The sequence below is a fragment of the Argentina anserina genome, chromosome 2 (assembly GCF_933775445.1).
Source record: "Argentina anserina chromosome 2, drPotAnse1.1, whole genome shotgun sequence".
Lineage (NCBI taxonomy): Eukaryota > Viridiplantae > Streptophyta > Magnoliopsida > Rosales > Rosaceae > Argentina > Argentina anserina.
In genome coordinates this window covers 21914668-21942240 of record NC_065873.1, presented here as the reverse complement: position 1 = coordinate 21942240, position 27573 = coordinate 21914668, and the positions used below count along the sequence as shown (strand labels likewise).

Sequence of the window (27573 nt, the reverse complement as noted above, 5' to 3'; positions counted from 1 at the left end):
TTCATAATGACCTCACCCAGAATCTATGTGTTCTTCTCCCTCAACTCAGTTTTGTGACCTAAGGGTGACTCCTATTTTCCATTTGCTTCACTCATAGTGCACCAATTTTCCAGAGAGATTAAATTCTTGGGTTTCAACTTAGGAGGACCAAATCTGACATTATTAACTGAGGCTCATACTTGATGAGTTGATGGTCAAAGTAAGCTGCTGAAGCAAAAGCATGGTTTACCCTGGTTAGGTTCCTTGAGAAAATTAGCTATGGCTTTAATTTTGAGGTCTGGTAAACCCAGGAGGAAGAGTGAAAGTTGAGAAAGCATGATGACTATGGGGAAAGTGACTTTCATGCAGTACTAGTTGTGCTGTCACCACATGAGATCTATGAATCTTAGTTTCTACTATATGTCAGTTTGGTTTACCCTACATCGTTGAAATGAAGGAGGAGAACATAGCAATGGTACTAGCAACAAGGTTCGACGCACTCCTTTTATCATGTCCCCTAGAACAGATTGCTAGTAAACCCGCAACTCCTGCTAAATAGATTGAACTCGCAAGTTTCATGTCAAATCTGTTGTAGCTCGGTCATGTTAGAGTGAGATATGGGGTTGAGCATCAATACCTCGATGAAGTTTTAGTCTACGTCATTCGACTAGCTCTAAAACTTTCAAAGGATCACACACTTTTTGGTTTGACATTGTTAAATTAAGCACTTATAAACTAACCAGACGAGATGCTAATCACACTTAGCGTGACCAACTCGTTGTGCAGAGTCTAGCTAGTTTCCAAAGCGAAGTGCACGCCTGCTAGCTGCACAAGCAAGTCTGCAAAATATGCACAATAGTTTCGTCTCCATAGCCTATAGTGAGCTAATGCTTACACAGGGGTTACTCTGCTCCCACATACATTATCATAAGTAGCTATAACATAATCTTGATGATGATCAGTCGAAGACCAGGAGGGAGGGCATGAGTTTCTTAATCGAGAGTCCTTATATTTATGATAGCACCATAAATTCTGGGGGGGGGGGGGGGGGGGGAAGCTGATGTCTATGATCTTCAAATAGATATGTAGGGTGAATCATGAAGAACTCGAAACTTAAATACCACACTTAAAAACTTGTGCACAACACGCAAAACCCTACGTGCACTCTTACATTATTCCATCGCTTCCTCCCCATGCTTGCATTGCACTCACTATATACACCATTTCATATCCAATCCCACACTGAATAATTTCATAGCTAGATTCTCTGAAGTATTTAAAATTCACCCAATTAAGGCCCCACCTAATAGAACATCATGGCCGTAGATTCTTGATCCAAGGATGAACAGCATTGCACTCGACACTGATCTAGTTTAGAGGGTAGTGTTTGTCACTTCTCTTTGTGCATTGAATCCTTTGAAGAAACAAATTGAGATGGCTTTTGTGATAATAGGGCAGACATGACTCCTTTTTGAGTCTCCTCAGAAATATAGGTATCACTACTTTGGATTTCTTCACGTACAAAATGATCACAATCATGATGGAACGGCATGGCCTTTGGACAAGACCTTGAATTTACTCCTCTGCTTCATCTCACCATGACATCTAATTAACACACACTGAGAGAGCCTCTCTCTCTCTCTCTCTCTTCTTCGACCTCTCTCTGTTTGCACTATAAATACGAGTGCTTCTTCCTTCTTCCAACTCACAACTCGACCATTCTTTTTCTCTGCTTCTTGAAGTGTTTTGAAGCCATGCAAGATTGTACAGGGTGAGGGTTCCTCGTTGGAGAAGCAGGGCACGTGCAAACCTCTTCGGCTAATACTTAGCTGATAAACTCTTGCACGTGCTCCCCTTCTCCAACATGGGCTCCTCGTCTAATAATGCATGTCGTCTCTACCTCGATCTCGATCCATCTCTTCCAACGTTCATGCAACTTTCCCAGAAGCTAGCAGATGCAGTCGATCACTGAAACTTTATCATCTATATGCTTAGTTAGTTAGTTTTGCCTCGCTATTTAGGTGTGTTATAACTACACTGATGCTCTGTTGTATACATACTTGATAAATATAACCTTATAACTACAGTGATCACTATCTGTGCTAACCGTACTATATATGCAGGGTACGTTATACCAGAATTGGATATATTTTCTGGGGAACCAACTTGATGAACAACTGGGTCGACGATCGCTTCTTTTACCAAATAAACAACTTTGTTCGATGTTGGAGGAAACCATTCCAAACCAGGCTTACATATACACCAATTACCAATAGGCATGTTTAGTATGACTTTCAATATGATTTCATGCATGAATTAAGGATTCAAATATATACAGCCAGGTCTCAATCTCTATCCGACTGAAACAGAATATATGAAAGTTGGAAAGAAATAAATGGCAGCGTAATGAATCATTGGAGCTAATTAATGATGAACTGATGCATTGTATTCTCAGCTGTATAGTTGTGGTAGTTTTGAAACTTTGCATGTGATTTTTGGCCTGAAAAGAAATGAAATCAAACTCTTATTTTGTACGCTACGTCCCTATTGAAATTCAACCTAATCAGTCATCCAAATCCTGTTTATCGTACGTTATTATGAATGATGAAGATACCGACTTAGCATTAAAATTGTGTGACATTTAGTGCATAAATGAGAAGCGGTGGATACTGACTTCAGTTAGTTCCTAGTTTTTTTTTTTGTGGGGGGGGGGGGGGGGGGGGGGGGTCGGGTCGGTTGTAGCCTTGTAGGTTTGTTTTGTACATGCAAAAAAGCATAAAACACAAAATATATTTGTTAGTTTAGCTGAGATGCTGGTGAAAACCAAAATGATGAATAGAAAATGCGCACCAAAATGATGAACAGAAATTGCGGAAGGTTTGAAGTGCTATTATGCATCGAGGACAATTTTTTTAATTTAAAATTAGACAAGTTCATGTAGTAAAATTCGTTTTCATGAATGACTCAATATATCTCCGTGTCAATTTTATGATAAATACGAAGTAATATGAGAGCTCTCGTTCCCAACGTTGTGCGGCAGCTAACCCTAGGATTTTTCCTATGTCTCGTGCAGTTTACGTTGTCGTCGTTTCTAGCCTCTGTCCAACGAGTCTTCTAGGCTCGAGCACCCTTTTGTTCAGCCATTTGGTTGTCTCATCCCTCATTCATTAGTGCTCTCTCGCTTTGGTGAGGAGAGGTGGATTAGAACTTTGGCAAAGAATCGTCGATCTGCTTGGTGGCATGGCGGTGCAGTTTGGGAGGCGTCAAAGTCTCGAGTAGTTAGCAAATCGGATTTGGTGTCCTGGATCCATATTTGGGATCCAAGTCGTCATCCTTTGTGGATCTGAGGTGTTGATTGGAGGAGGAGGTGGCCTCGGGTTGAGCGGCCACGGTTTCTTGTTTCGGCTGAGATGGTGTTCGCTGATGTTTAGGTTCGTTGATCAGATTATGGTAGGACGGCCCTTGCGTCGGCATTTGGTGTCTAACAGCGTGGATCTAGATCCGAGAGGCGACATCACCAGGCGCAGCTTGCCTTGCCTGATTTTTCTCTAATAGTTGGTAGCGGTGGCTCACGACGGTGGGGGGGGGGGAGTTTATGGGTGGCGGTGGATCTATATTAGGTGCCTAGAGTAGTTTGGGACACTCCATAGTGGTCCTATCAAGGTTAAATTTCCGTTTTTTGACACTCATGATATTATCCTTCCATACCATGAGAATATCGTAGTAAACATTTGAAGCTCAACATGGGCCCATTTCACCAATCTTGATTCAAAATAAGCGTAAAAGAGTGCTCATACCGGGACTCAAAGCTTGTTTACTCATGTAAATGAACTTGAGCTTTGCCAACCCTGCTATGAGAGTAACAATGGTTAACCCTCATAAAATAACAAATATAAGTAGTTCTTGTCGAATTTTAGCTATATTGATACTTTCCATATTTCTATCACAATATTCATTTTTCAGACCTTCAATAATACCTCGGTTGTCAATATTTTAGACCTTGGGGTCCTATGCTATTGGTGGCCCAATTGGGGTTTGGGCTTTGCGGCCCAACCACTTTTGGGCTCGGATCTGGGACCCTGGTGGTGGAGGCAGTGGTTGACGATTTTATCCAATAATAAGTGAGTCTCGTCTCACAATTTTTTGGTTTTTTTTTCTTGAATTGCAAGTTTAGGGGGTTTTTTTAAGGAGAGATTGTGAGGCTACCTTCGAACCTTGATTAATGAAACTGACGAATACAAGGGGGGATGTTAAGCCTAAACCCCTTATTACAAAGACCTGAAATAATATCATACATCTCTACAAACTTGTACTCAACTAGGCACCAACTAGCAAATAGTGCACTACCAGCTACTCTCTTTGCTTTATAATAGCGGTGACATACCAGAAAGATAACTCGATTACTGCGAAGATAACACAGCTTTCCCACTATGTTGCCGCCGAAAAATAAATCCGACGACACTCAACTTCACCCTGCCACTCAAATCCAAGACAAATCAGATCAGATCGATTAGATCTGAGCCGTCCCGCCACAGATCCAAGGAGCTGCATCACCACCATCTTGCCACCACCTAGAAGTTGCCGCACCTGCAACGTCAAGCTCCTCCATCGAGGCAGACCATAGTGTTTAAGCCAGAAACCAACCGCCGCCGCGCCATCTCCCTTCTGCAACCCCAACAACACCGACAAAGACTCCCTGAAACAACCAAAGGTCATGATCAAAGAGCCTCGACACATCTCCTCATACCTGCACAGTGCCGACAAGCCTAGTCTGACGACGACAAATGACACGCCGCCGGACAGGGAAGAGAACCCTATTTTTGTGTCTCAGAGCGTTTTTTAGGTCGAGATCTCTATCTAGTCTTTAGAGTTTAGATTCGTGCGCTTGTAGCAAGAAATTTGTCTATCTTTGGCTAACAAGTTTAGGGTTTATGACATTGAGATTGTTAGACTTAGTTTGGTTTATTTCACATGGTTCTTTTAATTTAACAAAACCCTAATATGGGTAGATCATGTTTATGTTGTACTTTTATATTTTCTATAAATGACAAATCGTCACTTGTTTTAAAAAAAAACTCAATATATTACATATTCTATAGCAAATTCAATACTTCTTGAAAAATCAATATTAAATAACCTGATGTTATTTGTATGGATTTTATTTGCGATCATGCACACAATGTGAAAGATGTATGACTCATTCGAAATGAGAGTAAGACGTATCATGTTATTCATGTATGTATACCAGTATACCACACTTAAACACCTGAACCCGATACACAAATCTCCAGATGCACTATTACATCATATGCTTATATCTTCACATATGTGCGTTCATTAAACTTGATCATTTTACGCAACATTCCAATCGACATTGAAATATAAAGGTACTGATTGGTGAAATATTACAAAAAATCACGAGCAAGCTAGCTCCAATTGGGGCTCCATGCATGGCTCCATATAGAATTTTCATCCAAGGATGCACATCACTGCCCTCAACCGTTGTAATATTTAATCACCTAGTTTAAAAGGGTTATGTCAGTCTCTTCTTGAAGAAACAAAGTAAAACTAATATCAACTCCAAAGAGCACAGTTCTTCAAAAGACGACTTTCTTAGAGCATATATAGTACGTATAAGATTGAGTTGGGGCAATCAACTGATTAATTAACAAGTACTCATAATAATCTTACGGCTATTTGAACTGTAACAATTAGTATTGTTTCATCTTGATCCATTTCTGTTTGGAATGTATCCGTGAATGTAATTATTGTTGTCGGCAAAAGAAACTAAATCATTCACTTCTTCTTTGAGAGCGGACTCCAAAATTGATGAAAATGATTATCATCAGGACGGTTCTTGCTGAATTAGTTGTTCTTCATACTCTTAGCCCTAAGAGCTTACCTGCACAAACATTTGCCCTCGGTAAAACTCGGTGCAACTGAAATACTGTAATCTGATCAGATCATTAGAAATGAGTGCTGCTAAATGTACCAAACAAATATCTTAATATATCTAACAGTAAAAATATAATCAGCCATTTTACATTTTTACTATTTGTTGCAACCTGCAACGGTTGATCACTCACGCTGAATTGCCTCCTCCATCCCCGCTACCTCCGTTGAAACACCAAGTTTCAATCAATCTCCAATGATTCATCAAATCGTAGAGCTTTCATTATGGGTATATATTGAGGAAATAAGTTTTGGAACATTGGGTTATGTGTGTTCTTGTCCAGTTGATCATATAGAATCTTACAGATTCATCTATACATTTCAAGCTCATCGATCGATCGAGAGAGAGTAGTGCAGGTCTAGTAATGAAGATGGAAGACACAATTTCAATTCAAGGTTAATGGTGTTATTGACTAATTTTTTTTTGATCGATCCAGTCATTAATTGAAACCGAAATAAATTTCTCTATAAGGATGCAAGTTATTGTATTGACAAAACCTGACACAATTGTTAATATTGCTGGGTCTCAAATCTATTTTTTCTTGTTAACAAAGTTGAAATTTAAGAGATAGATATTTACTGGATATATTTAACAACACCCTTATAAATAAATTAAAAACATTTGATACGAGAAATAAAATAAAACAATCAATAATGGGTCACACACACACGCGGGTAGTAACCCTACACTAGGCTCTATTGGGTTTATTATCCAAAAAAAAGGCTCTATTGGGTTTAGGCGGATCCGAATCATCTATTGGGCCTGACGGGTCAAGTTGGTATTTATAATATTTTCCAAGTTATAGTAGAGGTTTATGCAGTAGGTTATCGCAGCTCACCGTCACTTCTCTCTGAAACCAAAGCGCGAATCGCCGTCGTCTCTCTCACTCACCAACGACGAGAAGCCATGGCAGAGACGAAGCGAAAAACCAGAGACGACGGAAGGAGACAACAGCGCGGCGGCGGCGGCGGCGGTAAGAAAGGCAAGGGCGGCGATAAGGCAGAAAGAAAAGGTCCTCGCTTGCCCAACGCTCTCCGTAAGGTGCTCGACCGCCCAAACCCTAGAACCGCCGACTCCGACGAAGAGCTTGCTTCCGACGAAGAGACTTTGGCACAGGACCTCTACGAGTACGAAGAAGGACGCCCCGAGGAGGAGTCCAAGAAGAACCGGCGGTTCGACCCCGTCGATAACCTCGATTATGAATTGCCTGAAGATTTCGAGGTTCGCCGCTATCTCATTCCACTGTGCATAGTTGTTTTTTTTTCTTTTCTAAATTTTTATTTAATTTTTTATTTTTGCTGAAATGTGCAATGTGTATGTATGTATGTGTGTAATGCAGGATGAAAATGTGTCATCAGATGATGACAATGAAGCCCAGAATGATGCGGAGGATGAGTTTAAGAGCGAAAATGATGGAAGGAGAATCAGGGAAATTCCGAGTGAGCCTACTGAAGGTTAGAGAATGCTTATTTTTTTGCTTAGTTAGCTGAATTCACTTGTTTGTGGAACAAGTTATATGTATTAGAAGCGATTGTATATTTCCATAATGAGTGGATTGCCGGTAAATGTGCCAGGGAGGAAGAGGAAGATAAACAATGTTGTGGTGTCAGAGGCGTATCCCGAGTCCGAATATAACCCAACTCGTGATATGTTGGAGGGGGAAGGAATGCTTAGCATTGGAGACCTTCTGGACCCTCTACAAGGGAAACATGGTTACACCAAACTTAGGAAGAGAGTGGGAAATCTGGATAAGAAATCTGCGCCTATTCAGGCACCACGTCCGAGGCATGAGCAGGAGGAAGTGGAGAGGAAGGTAGTGCGTGAAAAAGTAAAGGAAGAGTCAAGAAAGTGGGAGCCGATTGTAAAGAAGAATAGGGAGACACCTACTTTATATTTTGATGGTGATAGGGATCTAGGGCCGTCAACTGTGGGAACAATAGCGTCTGAATTTGAACCTCGTTCAGAGTTTGAGAAGAAGATGGCTTCATTAGTTTTTGATGAAGAGGTTATAGATGCTCACAGAAAAGATGGTTCAAGGCTCCTTGAATTGAATAAGGTGTGTTTTTCTATTATATTGAATAAATCTGGGAATTAAAATTGTATGACATGATTAAAATAAAAAAAATGTGGTAATTGATATATACTCATGGCACTTGGTCATTAAGTCACCCGCCATTTGAACTATCTGCATTTGTATGACATTTGTACATTTGTACGACCTGCACCAAATTCCATTGCAAATTTCTTAAACTATTGTTTCCTGTTAATACTTGGTAGGTATCAGCTGAAGATGAAAAGGAGCGCCAGAATCGAATTGCCAAAATGCGCAGCCTTCTGTTCCGGCATGAGTTGAAATCAAAACACATAAAAAACATCAAATCCAAAACGTATCATAAAATAATGAAGAAAGATAAATTGAAGGCGAACTCGTTGCAAAGTCTAATGGATCCAGAAGCTTCTAAAGAACTTTCAATGAAGCAGGAGTATGAACGAGCAAAGGTAACTAATTACTCCCTTATTGCTGGTATATAAAGAAATGGTCTCTATTCCTGAAGCCAAACAAAATGTTAATTCTTTTCCCTTTTGATTTGATCCAGGAACGAATGACTCTGAGGCACAAAGGCGGCTCTAAGTGGATAAAGCGCATAAAAGAGCGTGGTGTAGATGTTCAAGACGATGGTACTCGAGCTGCTATAGCTGAACAGCAGCACCTGCATGCTCAGCTGACAAGAAAAATGAATTCCATGAAAGATAGTGACACCAGTAGTGATGACATTAGTGATGACGATGATGATGATGATATTGGTATTAGTTCAGATGATGAGGGTAGGGCATCAAAGTTAATAGAAAAGGCAAAGGAGAAGACACTTAAACTGTTGGATGAAGATGTTGAAGTTCCAAACTCAGGAGTGCTGAGTTTACCTTTCATGGTAAAAGATTTTGGTGCTTACACTCTGTTTCATCTTATTAAAGTTGTGCATTATTATTGTGAAAGCATTTAAAGCCCAGGTGACAATGAAAACATTTCATGTATGTATTTATGTTAAAGGTCTTTTTGGTTTGTTCTGTTATAGGAACGTGCATCTAAAAAACAGAGAGAGGCAGCTGATGAAGAAGCTAAACTTTCTCTTCAAGAGTTAGATTCATGGAAAAATCAGTTGGGGGATTCAGGTGTGGTCAAAAGTCCTGAAGTAGGCCGTTTGAGTGGTAGAATGGTTTTCAATGGAAAGGAGGTCCCCGAGTCAAGTAAGAAGGCTGGTTCAGATTATAAGAATTTTTCAGATAATTATTATGGTGATAGTGCTAGTGAAGATGACTTGGAACCCATCAATATTGCCCCTCTTGGCAAACACAAAAGTAATGGTTTGATGAAGGATGCCAAAACTTCTGTTTTACTTCATGAAGATTCTGAAGATCATAAAGATCCTCTTTTCAAGGTTATATAACTAACCCTTTTTGGTAAGTAGTTTCGTTTTGGAGGCCTCTATTTTGTTCCATCACCCTGAAATATGTTTTTTTTTTTGCTTCAACAGAAGCTTGATGGTAGTGTTGAAGACCCAGGTCCCCAGGCTACACATGAAGTTTCTATTTTTGCTTCAGGATCATGGAGAAAGGTTATTTCTAGCTTCTTTATATTGTTTGTTCATTGATATCAATGATTCACATCCTTTATAAACAATTTTCTATGATGGATATTTGCCTTTCATCCTTACTGTGTTAAATTTATGAGTGTGTTGGTACAGATGAAGAGTAGAAGTGACGCAGATGCCAATGCCAAGAAGTCTTCCACGTCACTACAATCAGCCGCTCTTGATCCAAATGTGCAGGTATGACTTTCTCCATTCATAAATTTACAGTTGTATTTCTGATTGATTTGCGCCCTTAATTTCCTTAACTTTTGAGTATGTATTCACTACAGGAAACTTTAAAGGATTTGGATGATGACAGTGATGGAGATAGTGAGGAACAAATTGCAGATGGGGTTATTTCAGCAGTCCCAGAACCATCTTATGAACTTCCTTCTCAGGATGAACTAATTCGTCAAGCCTTTGCAGCAGATAATGTGGAGGATGAGTTCAAGAAAACCAAAGAGGATATTTTGAATGAGGAAAATCCTGAACCTGAAAAGCCTGTATTACTCCCTGGGTGGGGTCAGTGGACGAACGTACAGAAAAAGAAAGGGATTCCTTCTTATATGCAGAAAGAACATGAAAGTGCAAAGAAGAATAGGGAAGAAGCCCTTAGAAGAAGGAAGGATGCAAATATCAAGCATGTTATTATCTCTGAAAAGCCTCCAAATAAAAAGGTCAGCTATTTTGGGCAATGGTCATAAATCCACCTACTTCTCATCAAATAGATATGCCGGCTCATACAAATTGAGCTTCGAATTTTCATGGAAACTTTATAATAGGGAATCATGACTATTAGATTCAAGAGTCTGTCTAAGTGGTTGTTGCCTTTGTATATGAATTTGACAGGCTCAAAAACTTTTCACGCCATCGCTGCCCTATCCCTTCACTTCCAAAGAAGTTTTTGACCAGAGCCTCCGCATGCCTCTTGGTCCTGAATTCAACCCTGCAAGCATGGTTGGAGTGATTAATCGGCCTGAAGTAAGTGCCTCCTTACAATACACTGCTTATTAACTATCCTTGTGGAAAATAAAATAATGCCTCTTACCTTCTGTATTGCTATTGGCTTTTGTGCACATCTCATTTTCCACCTTAAATGCATTTGCAGGTAATAAAGAAACCTGGTGTAATTATACAACCCATCGAGTTTGAGAAGGTGAATGCTTATGAAAAATTAGAGGGCCATAAAAAGAGTGGACAGAAACAGAAGAACAGCAAGACTAAAAGCAATAGCGGCAAAAATATGACAAAGATGAAGACCAAATAATAAGAGCTACTTGACCAGAGTTCTGTTTTTGCACTGTTTCCAAATTGTCTTCTGTGATTTCCATTTTTGAATGAGATGAGAGAGTTAATGCGTGATGTATGTGCATTTTATTGAACTGATGAGGGGAAGGATAGTATTATATGTAGGATTGATCATTGTATCGTATGTCTTTCATCACTGTGGATTACATTTTTCTAATTTATGAATGAAATTTTGTTAAATTTTATGTTTCCAATTTACTAATGGATCGAATTATGTGGGAGTGCGAGTTTTTTTTGTTTTTTGTTTTTGTAATTTCTTCTATTAAAGTGTATAATAACAGCAACATGTTTTTAAACCCCAGCTATGAGACTGTTGTATCTCAAACACGAATGAGATGAGAGAGTTAATGCGTGATGTATGTGCATTTATCGTATGTCTTTCATCACTGTGGATTACATTTTTCTAATTTATGAATGAAATTTTGTTAAATTTTATGTTTCCAATTTACTAATGGATCGAATTATGTGGGAGTGTGCGAGTTTTTTTTTTTTTTTTTGTAATTTCTTCTATTAAAGTGTATAATAACAGCAACATGTTTTTGACGGTGGTTTGGTTAGTGGTGAAGGCTTTTGAGATACGGGGCGAAACAATACATGCTCAAAAAATATTTTTGTTTTTGTTTTTTTTTCTTTTAAGAAAATATTAATGTTGAAAATTTGAAAAACCCTATGGGATCCCTCACCGTCCTCTCTTCTTTTCCCCTAGCCACCCTGTTCTCAGATGGGGTTGGGGGGATTACGGGACTGTGACGGTGGTTTGGTTAGTGGTGAAGGCTTTGACTAGATCTAGGCAACGGGTTGGGTGAGCCCACCTCTACTCTTTTCATCTCTCTCATGAATTTGTTATGGTGTGGGGTCAGAGTTAGAGCTGTAAGTAGGCTCGAGCCGTTCGTTTTGAATCATGTTCGGTTCGTTATTTTAGTCTGTTAGGCTCGAGCTTATAAAGTTAAATGAACTGAGACTGAACTCAATATTAAATCAAACCTTGAAAATGAGCTGAGCTTGAACAACAACTATTCGGCTCGTTTGACTCGTTTATGTCGTAAGTTAGTTCGGGCTCGTTAAAAGCTCAGCTCGTTTATTAATTAAACTCGACTTATTAACTATTATAGTATATATAAAGTATAGTTTTTAAATAAGAAATAATATTAAAAATATGATATTAGTTAGAATGAGCCAAAATGTCATTTTTTTGAATAATTAGTTAAAGACTGACTTTAAGTTCAATAACCAATTTAATTTGTTATTTTTTTAGTTTATTACAAATAAAATGGATTTTACGTGATGCCATGACAACATATTTTTAATTTTCTTTTTAATTTCTTAATATTAAAAATTTAGTTTTATATGATTCAAACTGACTTGATTCGAGTTTGAGTTCGTTTAATAAAATAAGCCAACCCGAGCCCAGCTCGAGCTTTATGAAATCGAGCCGAGTTTGAACATGAATGATGAAAGTCAAATATTAGCCCGATCCGAGCTCGATCGTATGAAAACGAATCAATATGAACAACCTAGTATTCAGCTCGGCTCGGTTCATTTACACCCCTAGTTAGAGACGATGTGCATTTTGATTCGGGGTTCTCCGCGTCACTAGAGGTTGGAGGCTAACATTTTTTATTTGTAGGTTTGTGCTAAAATTAGGTGTACTTAGTTCTTTAGTTAAAGTTTTTCTTTGTTTTAGTTATTTGCATAGTTCCAATCTATGCCGGGCCGGAGGGTGAACTCAATTTCGTTGCGTTTCAAACAAAAAAAAGTGAAAATTTGATCTTAAGAAAAAAAAAACAAAAACAAAAAACGTTTTTTGAAAGAAAAGCAGAAAGCGCTGTCTCCTCATTTTTCCCCAGTGTGGCATTCACTGAACTCCCAAACCCCTCCAAGTCCAGAATCAAACCAACACCCCAGCGATAACCAAAACGCACCAAATGCTACACGAGCTTCTACTAGCACTTCTGGGCTACACCGGCGATCTCATCATCGACGAGAGAGAGCACTCCGCCTCTCTCCCAATCGACGCCCCCATTTCCGACCACCCTACTTTCAACCTCGCTCCTGACATCTCTTTCATCCAACCCAGCGAAAGGTACCCTACCCCCTAATTGAACTGATACTCAAATTAAAATCAGACTCTTCTAATTCCTCTCCAAATTGTTTCCTACTTCAATTGCAGGGATCTCATACAGAGAATCGTCACCTTAGGGTTTTACTACAGGGAGCTCGACCGCTTCGCCACCAGGTCTCGCAATTTGAGCTGGATAAGGTCCGCTAAGCCCAGTTCTGTACTCGCCGGCAAGGTTGAGAAGCCGAGTGTGTACCGGAGAGCCGTCGCTAACGGAATTGTGGAGATTCTCTCCGTTTATAGGTCGGCGGTTCTTCACATTGAGCAGAAGCTGTTGGCGGAGTCCATTCCTATACTGGCAACTGTGACTCATGGCCTCACTAAGGTCTGGTTTGTTTTTTATGAAAATTTTATACTGCAATGTAGCTGTGTGTTGATGATTTGGTCTTATAATTAATTGAATTTTCGTTGCTAGTTCTTCGTGCTTTTGCCGCCTTTGTATGAGCTTATACTGGAGATTGAGAGGAAGGACATTCGTGGCGGTCAGCTGCTTAATCTTTTGCATAAACGATGCCACTGTGGAGTGCCGGAGTTGCAGACGTGCATTCAGAGGTATATACTCATCTTTCCACTAGTTCAGTGGGAAATGTGTATACTATTTACTTTTATGTGACGTGGTTTAGTGATATCTGTAATGCAAGTAAATAATAATGAGCTAAATGAATTATGAACTGATCAGTTTCGGATACGTGTTTATGTCTGTGATGGTAGCACAGGCTTCTTTGGCATGCACATCAGGTCATGTATAATCAGCTAGCAGCATGGATGGTGTATGGAATCCTTCAAGACCAGCACGGAGAGTTTTTCATTAGGAGGTGGTAACCTTGTAATTTCCTTCTGATGTGTAGCCTTCATTTTGAGTTATACAAGATTGAAGTCATTTATTTGGTTGTTTGGAATTCTTTTCAGGATGGAAGATAAGGATGCAGAGGCCGGCTCATCTAATCCAGACATATCTGAAAAGTTGGCACGTATGTCAACGGACTATACATCAGATTGGCACTTGGGATTTCATATATATTTGGTAATTTAGAGTCTATATTATTGTAGTTACGTGATAGATATGTCTGGATTCTTGATGGATCTCTCTAGTTCTGAACAAGTTTCTGGGCAGTAATGCTGCCGTATTCATACTCTTACCTCTCACTTCAACTCACTAAAGACTTCCAGGTTGTTGTCACTTATGAGTTACTTCTTTTTCCGTTTTTTTTTGTAGGATATGCTGCCCGAATATATCCAGATGCGTGTCGCAGAATCAGTATTGTTTGCTGGCAAAGCCATCAGGGTTCTTCGCAATCCAAGTCATGCCTTTCGATTTCAGGATGATGTATTACTTCAGCAGGTGCCAAGGGGGTCTCAGAAAATCCAAGGATTTTCAGGACGTTTCCCATTTCACAAAGACCCTTTTGTTGAGAAAGAATTGATTGGAGAACAAATGCTTCCACAATCTGAAGCTGACAAGATTGAAACTATGCTTCTAGAACTGAAGGTTTGTTTGTTTCTTTTCTTGTTGGGTACTGTCATTGCTTATTCTTCTTGCTGGTTTTCTGCCCTCGTGTGTAATGAGTTGTTTTAGGTGATGGTTTGGAAAAAAATTCTCTACACAATTATTACTTTCTGATAGTCATTCTTCACAGGCTTTAGTCCTTGTGTTCCTATGTGCAGGAATCATCCGAGTTCCACAAAAGATCTTTTGAATGTGCAGTCGACTCAATACGAGCTATTGCTGCCGGCCATCTTTGGCAGGTGCTGAATGTGACGAATTTGGTCCTTCCATGTTAAGAGCAAATATTTACTGTATTCTCTCAATTTGCAGCTTGTGGTTGTACGTGCTGACTTAAATGGTCATCTAAAGGCACTGAAAGACTACTTCCTGTTAGCAAAAGGAGATTTCTTTCAGGTAATGGTGTAAAATTATATAATTTTTGCTTGCTTCTGTGTTCCCAGTGACATTTAAAATTATTGTTCTCATGACACTGAGAATATAATTCTTTCCCTAAACAATTAAAAAGTGTTAAGATAGAGGTACAGGAGGCACTGACTACAATTAGGTAGAGTTTCCCATTGAGGTTTTAACTAGGAATGATTTATTATGCCAGTGTTTTCTTGAAGAGAGTCGCCAATTGATGCGTCTACCTCCTCGCCAGTCAACTGCTGAGGCTGATCTTATGGTCCCTTTTCAGCTGGTAAGATGAGTATGATTCCTCATGGACGTATTGTTCAACTAGTTGGTCCATATCCTTTATTTTCTGATTGACTTCTAGTGGTTTCAAAACTCATAATGCAGGCTGCTATTAAGACTATAGGTGAGGAAGACAAACATTTCTCTAGAGTATCCTTAAGGTTTGATTTTTATCAGCCATTTTCTTATCTGTCATTTCACTTAAGCTAAGAAAGATCACTTAACAGTCTCTCTGTACCTACCAGGATGCCTTCATTTGGGATGGCTATCAAATCTTCCCAATTAGATGGACCAAAGACAGATGGAAATTCAGGCACTGCACAATCATCTTCTGACATAACCCTTGATGGTTGGGATGGAATCGCTCTTGAATACTTTGTTGATTGGCCCTTACAGTTGTTCTTTACCCCAGAAGTGCTCTCTAAGTAAGAGTTCACCGCTCGTTCTGCTTGTGCATGTTATTGATTCTATCCTTAGGTTGTCTGTTGAACTTGGTTTTTGCTTTGTACTTGGGAGGAGGCAAACAAACAATACCAGGAAAACTTGTAGCAGTTCAATTAACTGATAGTCATGAATGTTGACTTTGTTCTACTTACAAATGCTGTGAATTTACCCAGGTACTGCCGGGTTTTCCAATATTTGCTAAGGCTAAAGCGAACTCAAATGGAGTTGGAGAAATCATGGGCCTCTGTGATGCATCAGGATCACACAGATTTTGCCACGCATCGGAATGATCGTGTAAAATGCTCAGTATCACAGCAGCGAAGGCAGCGAAGCAGACCAATGTGGCGTATTAGAGAGCATATGGCCTTCTTGATCAGAAATCTTCAATTTTATATACAGGTCATGATTGTTCCGTATACTTTCACTTCTGTGGTTGAATGTTTTTTCATTGAAAACCATGAATCGAAGTTCTCTATACTTTCATGACTCTGGTTTCATCTATCCTCCTAGGTGGATGTGATAGAATCCCAATGGAACGTTTTGCAAGCTCACATCCAGGATTCTCATGACTTTAATGGACTTGTAGGCGTCCATCTGGAGTAAGTTCAATAACTGGGTTTCTGATTTCATATCACTTCTAATGTCTAATTTCTCATGTGCATTTTGGCAGTTTTACTTGTGATAGCTGTCATTTCTTAAATTGTTTCTATATGCATAGAATAATTGTCCATGACATACATTAATAAAAACAGTTGAGGCATGTGCTTATCAATGATGAATCGACGGTAACTACAGTGAAGCCATTCAGAACCCAGTTGACAGTCTAGTTCTGCTTTCTAACATAAAGCTCCTTAGCTCCATTCATTTTTCTGGTTAGATGCTTTATTTATAATTGTGCTAAAGCCATAGAGCACAAGAGCTCCACATGCAGAAGAATTTGTTAGGGTAAAAATGGTCTTTGTGACACTTTCTCCCCACTTAATATATATTTGGGCTTACTTCTTTAGTCAGCTATCAATTGGATTAATTTACTTGTTCTGGACTTTGCCTGATATCTCACGGAATCACCATTGCTTGTTTCTACAGTGTCTGTAGTGTGATATTCAAGTTGTGGAATGGCCATGATTTAGAGTGTACTGATGTAGTTCTAATATTGCCAACAGGTACTTAAATGCTCTAATTTCACAATCTTTCTTGGACATTGGCTCTTTATCAAGGATACTTGACAGTATAATGAAACTATGCATTCGATTCTGCTGGAACATTGAGAACCAAGAAAGCAGTGCAAATACAGCTGAATTGGAACATATTATAGAGGTGCTGGTCTACAAAGTTTCTATATGATTATTATTTTTTATATTGCTGAGAAATTCTATATGATTATTTGGGTAGTCAAAACTTGGGTAAATGCAGTTGATGTACCCAAAAAAATCATCTCGTCTAATTTTTGGCAAGAATGCTTTCCACGGTCCTGTGAATTTACACCCTTGCCTTCTTTTTGTTTCTTGCAAGAGATAATTTGAGTGTGTTATATTTTTGTTTTCACGTGACTCCTTGGTTGTGTAATATGTACATATCGATACCCCTGTGCATATCTAGTTTCTTTCTGCCTTCAGAAAATCACCTAACAGAGTACTAATTCAAGTCGCCTCAGGAATGGGGCTTGCTGACTCCCTAATTCAAGTTGGCTTTCTTTTTCTTTTTTCAGGAATTCAACAAGAAATCAAACTCCCTGTACACAATATTACGGAGTAGTAGGCTTGTAGGGAGTCAGCGAGCCCCATTCCTGAGGCGTTTTCTGATGCGTCTGAACTTCAATTCTTTCTTTGAGGTAATTCCATACGAGATGTGATCTAGATACTTCACTTTCTGTCACTTTCTGTGCTGCAATTTCCTAACAGTTCATTGTTTCTCTCTCAACAGGCAACAGCTAGAGGTGTGCTGAATGTTGTTAGACCCCGCCCTGCAGTTTCTGTTTTGAATCAACAGTAGAATATGTCTTACTAAGGGGGTTCAAATTGATCCAATTATCTTCAGTACTATGCCATGTGGGAACTGGTAGACTTCATCTTCAATCCTTAATATTTAATATAAGGATACATAGAACTTCATTCTGGTCTATAACAGATCTTCTTGCGGCCTCTTTGACAGTTTGGTGGTGCACCTTACTGATCAATTTATGTTTTTTCATAGTCAATTATCCAGATTTTGTGGGGGCCCTGTGAGTTTTGGTTGTTGATGTGAAGGGTTCTAGGGTCAAATCCCTCCAACCTGAGAAAGCCGTGAAAATCTGTTAACGATTTTTTTTGGGTAGCTTGGACATGTGGGTGGACTTGTCACTTGGCTTCTTGCGAGTTGCGACTAACATCAACACTGTTGATTTATAGTTAGGGTTTTTGGTTTGGGTTTGTATTTGGTTTGATACTCGGAATGTTTGTATATACAAATGATTATAAGCTAATGCATCAGTTTCAGGAGATACTTCTTTCCACTAGTGAAGAAAAGAGTATTTATTCATCTACTATGTCCATCTTTTATGTAGTGAAGAATCTACTCCAAGTCTCCAACTGTACATATTTAAAGTTCTGTGCCTTATTGTTGCTTGCAAGCGGGACATTCGGGTCCAACCAAGGATTCAGATGCACTTCAGCATCAAAGAGCCAAAGATATATACATTCTATTAGAATCTGTCAGCAACAAACTTTCTATAACAGCGACTGTTCAAAATGAAATACAGAAGGCTTACACATCTTAGCTCTTAACAGTTGACACTGGGGCTGGGGTGTGAGATTAGCCGGAGCAGACATAAATATGGACCATTGATATTTGACACCTGATGTATACGTTATACTTTTGTATTTCTATACCAACAAGAAAATTGAGAGAGGACAACCACATTCCAAAACCTTTTATTAACAAGAATTGACAATGTGGAGGCTAGAAGAAACAAGATCGCCAAAAGAAGCGATATGTTGTTATGGCGACAACTAACCAATTTCTATCAGAGCTCTTCAAAGCCTTCTTCATCCCCTTGTTCCTCAACTCGTTGAAATTCCCTTCTCCATGTTTCCATCTGTCAACAATAATAAATGCATTAGTAAGTTGAAGCTGTAACCACTGGATTGAGGAACAATATCAGACGAAAATCAGCAGCAAAATAACCATAGTGATTCAATGCAGCAACTTCCAGGGATGACAGGGGGAGACACGAATTTCTAAGGGGACAAGTGAAAAATTGATCCTTACTCGTACAGCTACAACTAAAGCATTTGCTGATTTAATACTTACACTGAACAGTGAAGAACACCATACCTGATCATCAGAAAACCGCAGTTGTTCTGAGGAAAATAGTATATTCTTGTACGATCCTGGTGCTAATTCTTTGCCTAAACTCTTTGCAACTTCTTCATAGCGGATCATGTCTACCCGAAAGCCATTGGTCATGAACAATTTTTCCATCCATTCCTTTGCACTAGTCTACAGAATAGAGGAAAGCGGTAGTGTGAAAGACGAGCAATTATCTAAGCGCAAAGACACTTTAAATAAGCCAACTGACCTTGGTCACTAGTTCAGTCTCTGCCAGCCAAGCTGGCAATTCTCCCAAAAAGCCACATCCTTTCATTGACAGACCACTTACAGTGAGCAAAATGTCCTCAAAATTTGCCAAAGTCATCACAGGCAGTCCCTAAACATATAACATGATTGCCTTATTCACCATATCGTCCAACACAGAAAAAACTAACTATTAATTTAAAGACAAATCCACAAAGTCACTTGAATGATCATTATTGCAGAACGTCAAAACCTATAGCATACCTGCATGGCCCATATACTAGGCCGGTTACCATTAAAGCCTTTAGCACGTAGAGTTTGCTGCAAGTCGGAGGAGTCCAATGGAACATGAAGGAACAAGCAACTTTTTGGGATTTTAGCCCCAACACCTGAAATATATAAGATATCACAATGAGAAAAGCTCGTAATGCACACAAATTCACAAAAAAAAAAAAAAGGAATTTATCAAAGATGAATAATGAAACAGTATCTGCTTAAACTCCCCATGACTATTTGAAGTCATGAGAAAACAGTATTATGACATTTCAGAATACCAGAGCTCTTTAGCCAAGTGCACGGCATAGGAACTCACATATAGATATACTAAATGATGGCAACACTGACACTCAAAAACTTTTAATAATTCTTCCAAATCGACACATAATCGTATGTTTGCATCCACCTTTAAGCTTCTCAGTCGCTCCATTGAAAACCCGGTCCGGCGATATATCAAAAATTATAGTCGAAGTCGGCCAATTAAGCCTATACGGCCGAGTGTCCATTCCATCTGTTAGCAAAACAACCTGCATTCACAAGAAAAATGCCTTTAAAACCAGAAACTGTTGACATAAATTCTACAAAGTTCAACCTATTCCTTACTAAAAAAAACACACCTAAAGTACCTGCTTAAGTCCATCTATATGGTTTACTGTACGAAGCAACTTATCATCAATGTACTTAGTTGCAAGACAATAATGGTGTGACCATTGCTTCAAATCCATCTGCGCATTCGGATGAACAAAGCAACCCGCATATGGATCAACAAACAAAGGCTCTGCACATTAAAATGTTAACCAAATACTTACACATCTCGCAAAGCCAAACAAAAATGTAAAACAGTAAATGCATATGTCAAACTGAATTGCCTATCAATTATAAAATGCCCGACTGAAAAATAGAGTGAAATGAAATTACCAGGGCGATGGGTCTCTCGGAAACGAAGAGAAGCAGAATTAATGGCGTCTTGGAGTAATGGGTCAGTTTCGTCGTTGGGTTTAGCTCTGAAGCTCAACCCGCCATTTCTGATTGGTCCTGAAGTGGGGGTTAGCGGACGGCGCAAGACAGCAGTAGCCGGGGATTGTGCGAAGCCGAGTAAAGAGTCCATATACAATTCCGATGAGTAGTGTTTGTCACCGATGATGATGATGATAAGCCGTGGGAGTCAGAATTGGCGAAATCATCGTCCGCCCATTCAGCTCCGTAAAAGGTTGTTTACTCTGTGAGACGGCTTTCCCTCCGCTCATGCTGAACGACACACCGTTTTATTAAGCTTACATTCTGAACGACACACCGTTTTATTATTTTATTTATTTTCCTTTTCGGAACGACCCAATCTTTATCAATTTTTATTGATTATAAATTAAAATTATATAGTATAATCTCCAATTCTCCATTGTTCTCCCAAACATAACCTAGGCTCATATTCGACATTAAGCACATGCGGGACCTAAATCTCATGACCAACCTGAGAGATATACCTACATGTAAATCGAGCCCGAAACTCTACACGAATTCTAATTTTCAACCAAGTTAGCATCCGCTCATTTTTTTTATATCATTCGAATCTAAACATGAAAGATAGTAATCTTACAAAGTCACAATCCTCAAGACTTCACTGCTTAAAAGTTTCAGCTACAGTTCATTTTGAATTATACTAGCTAGTAAGAAGTCATTCCAATTATCTGACTAATTATGTTTCTATCATATATGGGTGGACTTTTAGACACCGAAAAACTGAAAACCGACTAAAACCGTATCGAACCGACACCGAGAAACCGAAATTGAACAAAACCGATCTATCGGTTCCGATTTTAACATCAAACTGAATAGTTCGGTTTCGATTTGCGGTTACGTCCGTGTAAAAAACCGATTAAACCGAACCGAACCGAATCGACATATATGTATTTAATTATTAATATTTAATATAGTAATATGTGTACATTATGTTTTTATTGATTAAGAGTTACATACAATATACATGATTTTATATGATTACGGCCTCAAAATGTCTAACTTAATTACTCACATTCTTTAACTCATTAAAAATTACGTTTTGGTTAATACTCTATCGTAACTTTGTTGATTTTATTTGTTGTTTCTAACTTATCGCAATCTAATTTACTTATTTACTAATTTGAAGTACTAAACTTGTAGCTTACTACTTTATTTTGATTTTAACTTTTGTTTTAAGTAAGTATGAAAAGTTATTACAAATGGTAGGTTATATAACCGAAATTGAACCGAACCGAATTATAAGTTAACCGAAACCGTGGTTAATAGATATTTTTTCCGGTTTCGGTTTAAAAAAAATTCAAAACCGAGACCTCGATTTCGATTTTTCAGTCAGTGTTCTTAAACCGAACCGATAGAACCGAGTTCACCCCTACTATCATGTGTGATAGTCTATTATAATTGAGTGAAATTGTTGGTCCATGAAACAATGTCACATCGATTCCTTCTCAGCAAGAAAGTAGATAGATCTATTTATTCCAAATGTCACAATGAATATAATATGCACTTGGCGGTTACACTGGCTCGAGAAACTATTGGTAGACCTATGGTATTTGTCATATGATGTTATGAAAAGAAGATACGCTCCTACTCTAGTTTCCCATCTATTTTCACTTCATACTATATGCCAATGTTATGTTATGAGCGACAAATATATAGTTTTAGTTTTATTTGAAATCCAATTCAAGAATTCTTTTCAGTTATAAATAACCGAGACATTCATTGACATTACTCATTCTCTCAACTTTGTGTTACAATGGTGATCATCCAAAAATACATAAAAAGGCTAAGAAGCCCCATTTCTGTAGGATAATTGAACTACCCAACATTCCAACAATTTCTTGTTTCAGTTTACCTACCTAATTTAAATAATTCAAGTAAAATATTCATATATAAAATTGAAAAAGGGTCTTGAAATGGAGCTCTAACAACCCCCATCTAATCATCTGAAGGGCTATGATGGAAGTTGAAATGTTAGTACAAAATGTTAGGTGCCGGAATTGCCTAGCCTTTTAAAACCCCCCAAACCAATTTCAAAGCCCACCAATAAAAACAATAGTGAGAAGGCTAGTCAAGCAAACCTCAAGAATCAGCTTATCTTCAACCTCCTCCCCCAAAAATGGACCCCAATTCCCAAATCTCAGAGAACAACCCAGAATCCTCACCAGAAGAGCAACTAGCTCTTGTCCCCTCTTCCTCTTCTTCTCCATTTGCCACAGTCTCTCTCTCACTCTCCTTAGCCTCAATCCTCCCCACCCACCACTTCTTCCACCAACCCAAACTCACCACCCTCTTCTCCTCCAAAGCCAAAATCCCAACCCAAGCCTCCTCCCTCTCCCACCTCTCCCTCTCCGCCGCCGTCCCCTCCACCCCCTCCAAGCTCTCCTTCAACTCCTCCATCTCCGCCAACCCCCTCCAAAGCCCCCTCACCCTCAACCCCCGCCGCCCCCTCGACCCCAGCAACGCCGCCGGCCTCCGCCGCGCCTCCATCGTCTGGTTCCGCAACGACCTCCGCGTCCACGACAACGAGTGCCTCAACTCCGCCAACAACGAGTCCATCTCCGTCCTCCCCGTCTTCTGCTTCGACCCGAAAGACTTCGGCAAATCCTCATCCGGGTTCGACAAGACCGGCCCGTACCGGGCCCAGTTCCTCGTCGAGTCGGTCTCCGACCTCCGCAAGAATCTCCAGGCCAGGGGCTCCGATCTGGTCGTCAGAGTCGGGAGGCCCGAGACTGTGCTGCCTGAGCTGGCCAAGGCTATCGGAGCCGATGCGATATATGCGCACGGGGAGGTGAGTCATGACGAGGTCAAGGCCGAGGAGAGGATTGAGGCGGCGATGAAGGAGGAGAATGTGGAGGTTAAGTACTTCTGGGGAAGCACTTTGTATCATATGGACGACTTGCCGTTTAAGCTGGAGGATATGCCGACGAATTACGGAGGGTTTAGGGAGAAGGTGAAGGGTTTGGAGGTGAGGAAGACTCTTGAGGCTTTGGAGCAGATGAAGGGGATGCCGTCTAGGGGTGATGTGGAGCCTGGAGATGTTCCTTCCTTGATGGACTTGGGGCTTAGCCCCTCTGCTTCCATGGCTCAGGTTTGTGCTTCATGCTTGCATGTGTTTTATACTTTTATATGTTGTGTTGGTATAGTTTTCATCGATAATGTTGGTTTATTGGATGGACTGTTGTGTGGAAGTAGATTGTTTAGTTGAGAGTAGAAATGGAAAGTGAAACTGAATAAATAATGTAGAATGTAGAATGAAAAGTAGAGATTAGAGAAGCTGAGCAAGCGTATAGATCCCGCGATTAGAGAAGACTGTTTACATGGCTGTGTTGTTGGGATGTTAAATAAACAGATTTATGAGCAGCATTGTAGCTGTAGTTGTGCTTGGTGATCATGATCTGGTCTTCCGTTTCTAGTTCTAGCGTTTAGTTTTGAATATCGGATTGAAGGAAGAAATGACTACCAATCCACCTTTAGCGTTAGTTGTCTACTTGTCTTGTCCCTGGGGTGAAGTGACAATATTTGTCGTCTACTGTTGTGTAGGATGGGAGGCCTTCTATGGTGGGAGGAGAAGCTGAAGCTCTAGAGAAGCTTAAGAAGTTTGCAGCTGAGTGCCAAGCACAGCCTCCCAAGGGCAGCAAAGAAGGAAGTCAGGATAACATTTATGGTGCAAACTTTTCATGCAAAATCTCACCATGGTTGGCCATGGGATGCCTCTCTCCCCGCAGTATGTTTGATGAGCTAAAGAAAACTGCTAGCAGGTGGGCATATCCTTTCTTTCAAATTGATATTATAGCACCTAAACTCTGTATTAGAATGTTCTTCTCACTCGCAAATTAATATTGTGTTTGATAGATCTGTTTCTGCTTCCTCAAACCCGGATGATGGTGGCAGTGGAACAAACTGGTTAATGTTTGAGTTGCTGTGGAGGGACTTCTTCAGGTACATTGACTGGCCATGGATTTTTTCATATTTTCTTTTTCAGTATTTAGTATTACTCAAATGGCTTTTACAGTCTTGCATGTACAAACTGCCATGATTTAGTTTGGAATAAAACATTATCAAGGCTTCCTGTGATGCCAAAGGTTTCGGTTTGGACCTTGAAGAAGATGTTCATGCAGATATCAGTGCACTAATATTTTGTTCAACTCTTAAATGCAGATTTGTCACCAAGAAGTACAGCGCTGGAAAGAAACAGCTTGATGCTGCTCCAGCAACAGCATGCACGGGTGCACTTGCCTAAGCAAGTATGTAGCTCGGTCTTTAAATTTGTTGAGATCTCGGTGACCTTCATCACCTTCTTTAAGTTTTCAAAATGTAGTGGTTAGATGTTGTAGGGTTCCTCTTAAATGAGTTGTTACATGTTGAACTTTGATTCTATTGCCAAATAAGATGGTTGAGTATGGTGTTTTGCCTCACGCTTGAGACGTGCTCTTGTGAATAACAGATCTTCTTCTGCTTTGTAATCAGTGTATTTGTACACTTAATTAAAAAAAGTCTCAATTGCACCAACTAGACACTCTAGTCCATACAAGATTAATCCATAGAATAAAAATGATTCATCCTCATAAAAGAATTGCATCAGATTTCAGAATGTATAGCACCAAGAAATGACGAAGAATGTGCTTGAATAGCCTCCCCCATTTCAACGCAACCTCCTTGCTCCTCCTCCTAGACTAGAGCCAGGTGAGCATATCCCTCATTCCCCCTCCCTCACTGGCCCTTTGACATACCTCCTGATTTGCATTTCCGATCGTCCACGAACTTGACTCTAACCTGAGTCACTGTCGTTGGGTTCCACTACGACCCATTACTTTCACTACAACTTCATGTTTTACTGTCTTTCCATCCTCCTGTTCGACCAAACATAATAACGTAGTGTAAATTACGTAATGCCCAAAGCCAAAGAGAGAGGGTTGAGAATGAATGATCGCACAACGAGAAGTGATCGCTCACAGTAGGGTAAGTTTTATATCGTTTTAAGACGGATCAAAGTAAAAAGAAACCAAGACATTGTTTGAATTTGTTAGGAGAGAAAATTTTATTTATTTGATTCTGCTACTGCAATAATTGCAAACCTCACTCTTCAGTAATTTGTCAATTACTATAGGTAACATCTTCTTTAGATAATTACAACTCTTGTCATTTGTTGCACTCTTCAATCACAATCTATGTACAAATGTACAATACAATTCAGATTATCACATTTGAGTCAAAAGGTGGATATTGGGCTCAAAGCAGACCGGTGGCATACTTCTTCTGTCATGCATTCAACTATTGTTCACTTGGTAGTAATGGTAATATATGAGGAAATTCTTTCCCGATAACAAAACTAAATTTGTACCAAAATCTATGCTCTGGTTTTCCACCTCTAATATTTAAGTTTTCTCCAATATCTCAGTTTTTTAGTTATTGTTCCGGGAGAATTATTATTCTACCTTTGTGTGTGTCTTAGTCTTATTAGGTTTCCTGTTAGAGATAGATTCACATCTCTGTAATAGATTAGGATTTCGAATCCAACGGGATTCAGGTGATGTAATGCATATATATATAGGCCTCATACCATTCAATAATATACAATTTTTCATCCTGAAACACGTTATCACGCACTTTGCCCTAAAACCCTGAACTTTTAGAGCCCTAGATTTTTTTTTCTTCTCCACCGCCGGCCGCCTTCGTCTCCGGCCTCCGGCATCTTCCCGTCAGTGCTCCTTGTCGGCCGCCGCTCCTGCTCGCCGCCGCCACAGACCCCCTGCATCACCCTGCAATCCCCCCTGCACGCAGTTCCCGCAGCCCCTGCGACCTCCGCAGTCCCTACACGCAGCCCCGCAGGGTCTCCTCCGCATTTGCTCTGCAAAAACATCTTTTTGCCCCGCAAGTCCCTGCATTAAAGCATTTAAAATTTCTCCCCCCGCATATTCACGCAAGAAACGCGAGCTTCACAAGCAAAGTCTTCGCTCAAGAGAAGCTATTCTCGTCTTCTCTACCCTTTTGGGCCTATGGCCTGCCAAGCCCAATAGCCCTTTGGGCTTCATACTATATTTTCTTTTCCTTTTTCCTATTTCATTATTTAAATGTTCATTATCACGTTTTTATTTCTAACGATATTTCACGTGCTCGTATAGGTAAAATCATTGCTCGTCGTACTATGGTGATGACACTCATGCCGAGATGGACGATATTTCACATACGATTTCGATCGTATTCTCAGAAGATTTTTATGTCATCGGACGAAGATCGAAAAGGATTTCATCAAGCAACTTCCTGCATGACGATCGATTTGTAGAGCAATTTAATTATATGCGGTCTATTTGGCAGATCAACAAGTATTTTTTTCTTAAAGTTGATGCTTTTGAACATATACATATATATATATATATAAATTATCGGGCGTTATTAGCCTTTTTCATGTCTTCTTTCCGGCATTTATTATAACGCTGATGAGACCAAAGAGAGATATGATTCCCCTCTTGGTCGACGTTTTTTGTGTGACGGTTCTGGGGGAGTCACGTTATTATTTAAAGGGAAGAAATCGATTTTGTGTGGTCGCCTGAGTGCACCGCTATTTTGGGTGCGATTATGAGAATCGCCGATATGCATCAATTATTTTGTGACCATATACATCACAACCCTTCTAATTCCGGTTACATACTTGAATAGTTTCGATTATTCGAAACCTATACAACCTTCGTTTCTTATGGATGCGTCGTCCTCGCGACTGTTATTTGAATGTTTGAGTTTTCTTAAACTCATGTCTATAAACGATAATCCCAAGGTCTATGTACTCATTTATTTGAGTTGAAATTCATTACTCTGAAGCATCAATATTTGCCGACAAACGATCCTAAAAATAACGAATTCTAATGGGACACGCTTAAAGTGATTCAATAAACGTCTATGACGTTGTATTATCAGAGTTGACCTTAATGCATGCTCCACATCCAAGAAACGCATGCCATTTTTGGCACATGTATCTATTTTTTCTTGAGGGAATTTTGGAGATAGAAACGTAACATTCTTCCATTCTCAAGTAAGCAAACATTTTTGAGCCTCTGGCTAAGGCTCTGCCTGATCCGATATGCAAGATTTTGTTGATACGAACTTTTGATTAGTCAAT

General features: G+C 39.6%; 4 protein-coding genes across 5 annotated transcripts; 3 read left to right on the top strand and 1 right to left on the bottom strand.

Moving 5' to 3' along the window:
- Window positions 1-6766: 6766 nt before the first annotated feature.
- On the top strand, window positions 6767-11086 carry LOC126782158 (uncharacterized protein C57A7.06). Its single transcript, XM_050507341.1, has 11 exons — window positions 6767-7153; window positions 7272-7386; window positions 7507-7988; window positions 8210-8431; window positions 8530-8862; window positions 9007-9369; window positions 9466-9546; window positions 9676-9759; window positions 9852-10238; window positions 10411-10542; window positions 10670-11086. Exons 1-11 carry the CDS (start codon window positions 6839-6841, stop codon window positions 10826-10828), a joined length of 2673 nt encoding a protein of 890 aa, XP_050363298.1. The 5' UTR covers window positions 6767-6838; the 3' UTR covers window positions 10829-11086.
- A 1611-nt stretch (window positions 11087-12697) lies between these two features.
- On the top strand, window positions 12698-18120 carry LOC126782993 (gamma-tubulin complex component 4). Of its 2 annotated transcripts, XR_007670829.1 has the most exons (17): window positions 12698-12952; window positions 13040-13313; window positions 13404-13540; window positions 13705-13803; window positions 13898-14012; window positions 14205-14477; window positions 14654-14734; window positions 14805-14888; window positions 15088-15174; window positions 15276-15331; window positions 15416-15595; window positions 15788-16013; window positions 16125-16213; window positions 16778-16931; window positions 17323-17445; window positions 17538-17672; window positions 17808-18120. XR_007670829.1 is itself a non-coding variant. In XM_050508367.1 (16 exons), the coding sequence occupies exons 1-16, from the start codon at window positions 12795-12797 to the stop codon at window positions 17604-17606; spliced, it is 2205 nt and encodes a 734-aa protein (XP_050364324.1). In that variant the 5' UTR covers window positions 12698-12794; the 3' UTR covers window positions 17607-18120. The 2 variants fall into 2 exon arrangements, 1 of the variants encoding a protein (XP_050364324.1); XM_050508367.1 differs by having other exon boundaries at window positions 17538-18120.
- A 157-nt stretch (window positions 18121-18277) lies between these two features.
- On the bottom strand, window positions 18278-20646 carry LOC126782994 (O-methyltransferase 1, chloroplastic). Its single transcript, XM_050508368.1, has 7 exons — window positions 20361-20646; window positions 20069-20220; window positions 19849-19969; window positions 19431-19555; window positions 19171-19299; window positions 18927-19091; window positions 18278-18687 (listed from the first exon to the last, which is right to left on the bottom strand). Exons 1-7 carry the CDS (start codon window positions 20548-20550, stop codon window positions 18616-18618), a joined length of 954 nt encoding a protein of 317 aa, XP_050364325.1. The 5' UTR covers window positions 20551-20646; the 3' UTR covers window positions 18278-18615.
- A 1857-nt stretch (window positions 20647-22503) lies between these two features.
- On the top strand, window positions 22504-24883 carry LOC126782470 (blue-light photoreceptor PHR2). Its single transcript, XM_050507723.1, has 4 exons — window positions 22504-23547; window positions 24000-24217; window positions 24312-24398; window positions 24618-24883. Exons 1-4 carry the CDS (start codon window positions 22576-22578, stop codon window positions 24697-24699), a joined length of 1359 nt encoding a protein of 452 aa, XP_050363680.1. The 5' UTR covers window positions 22504-22575; the 3' UTR covers window positions 24700-24883.
- The last annotated feature ends 2690 nt before the right edge of the window (window positions 24884-27573 follow it).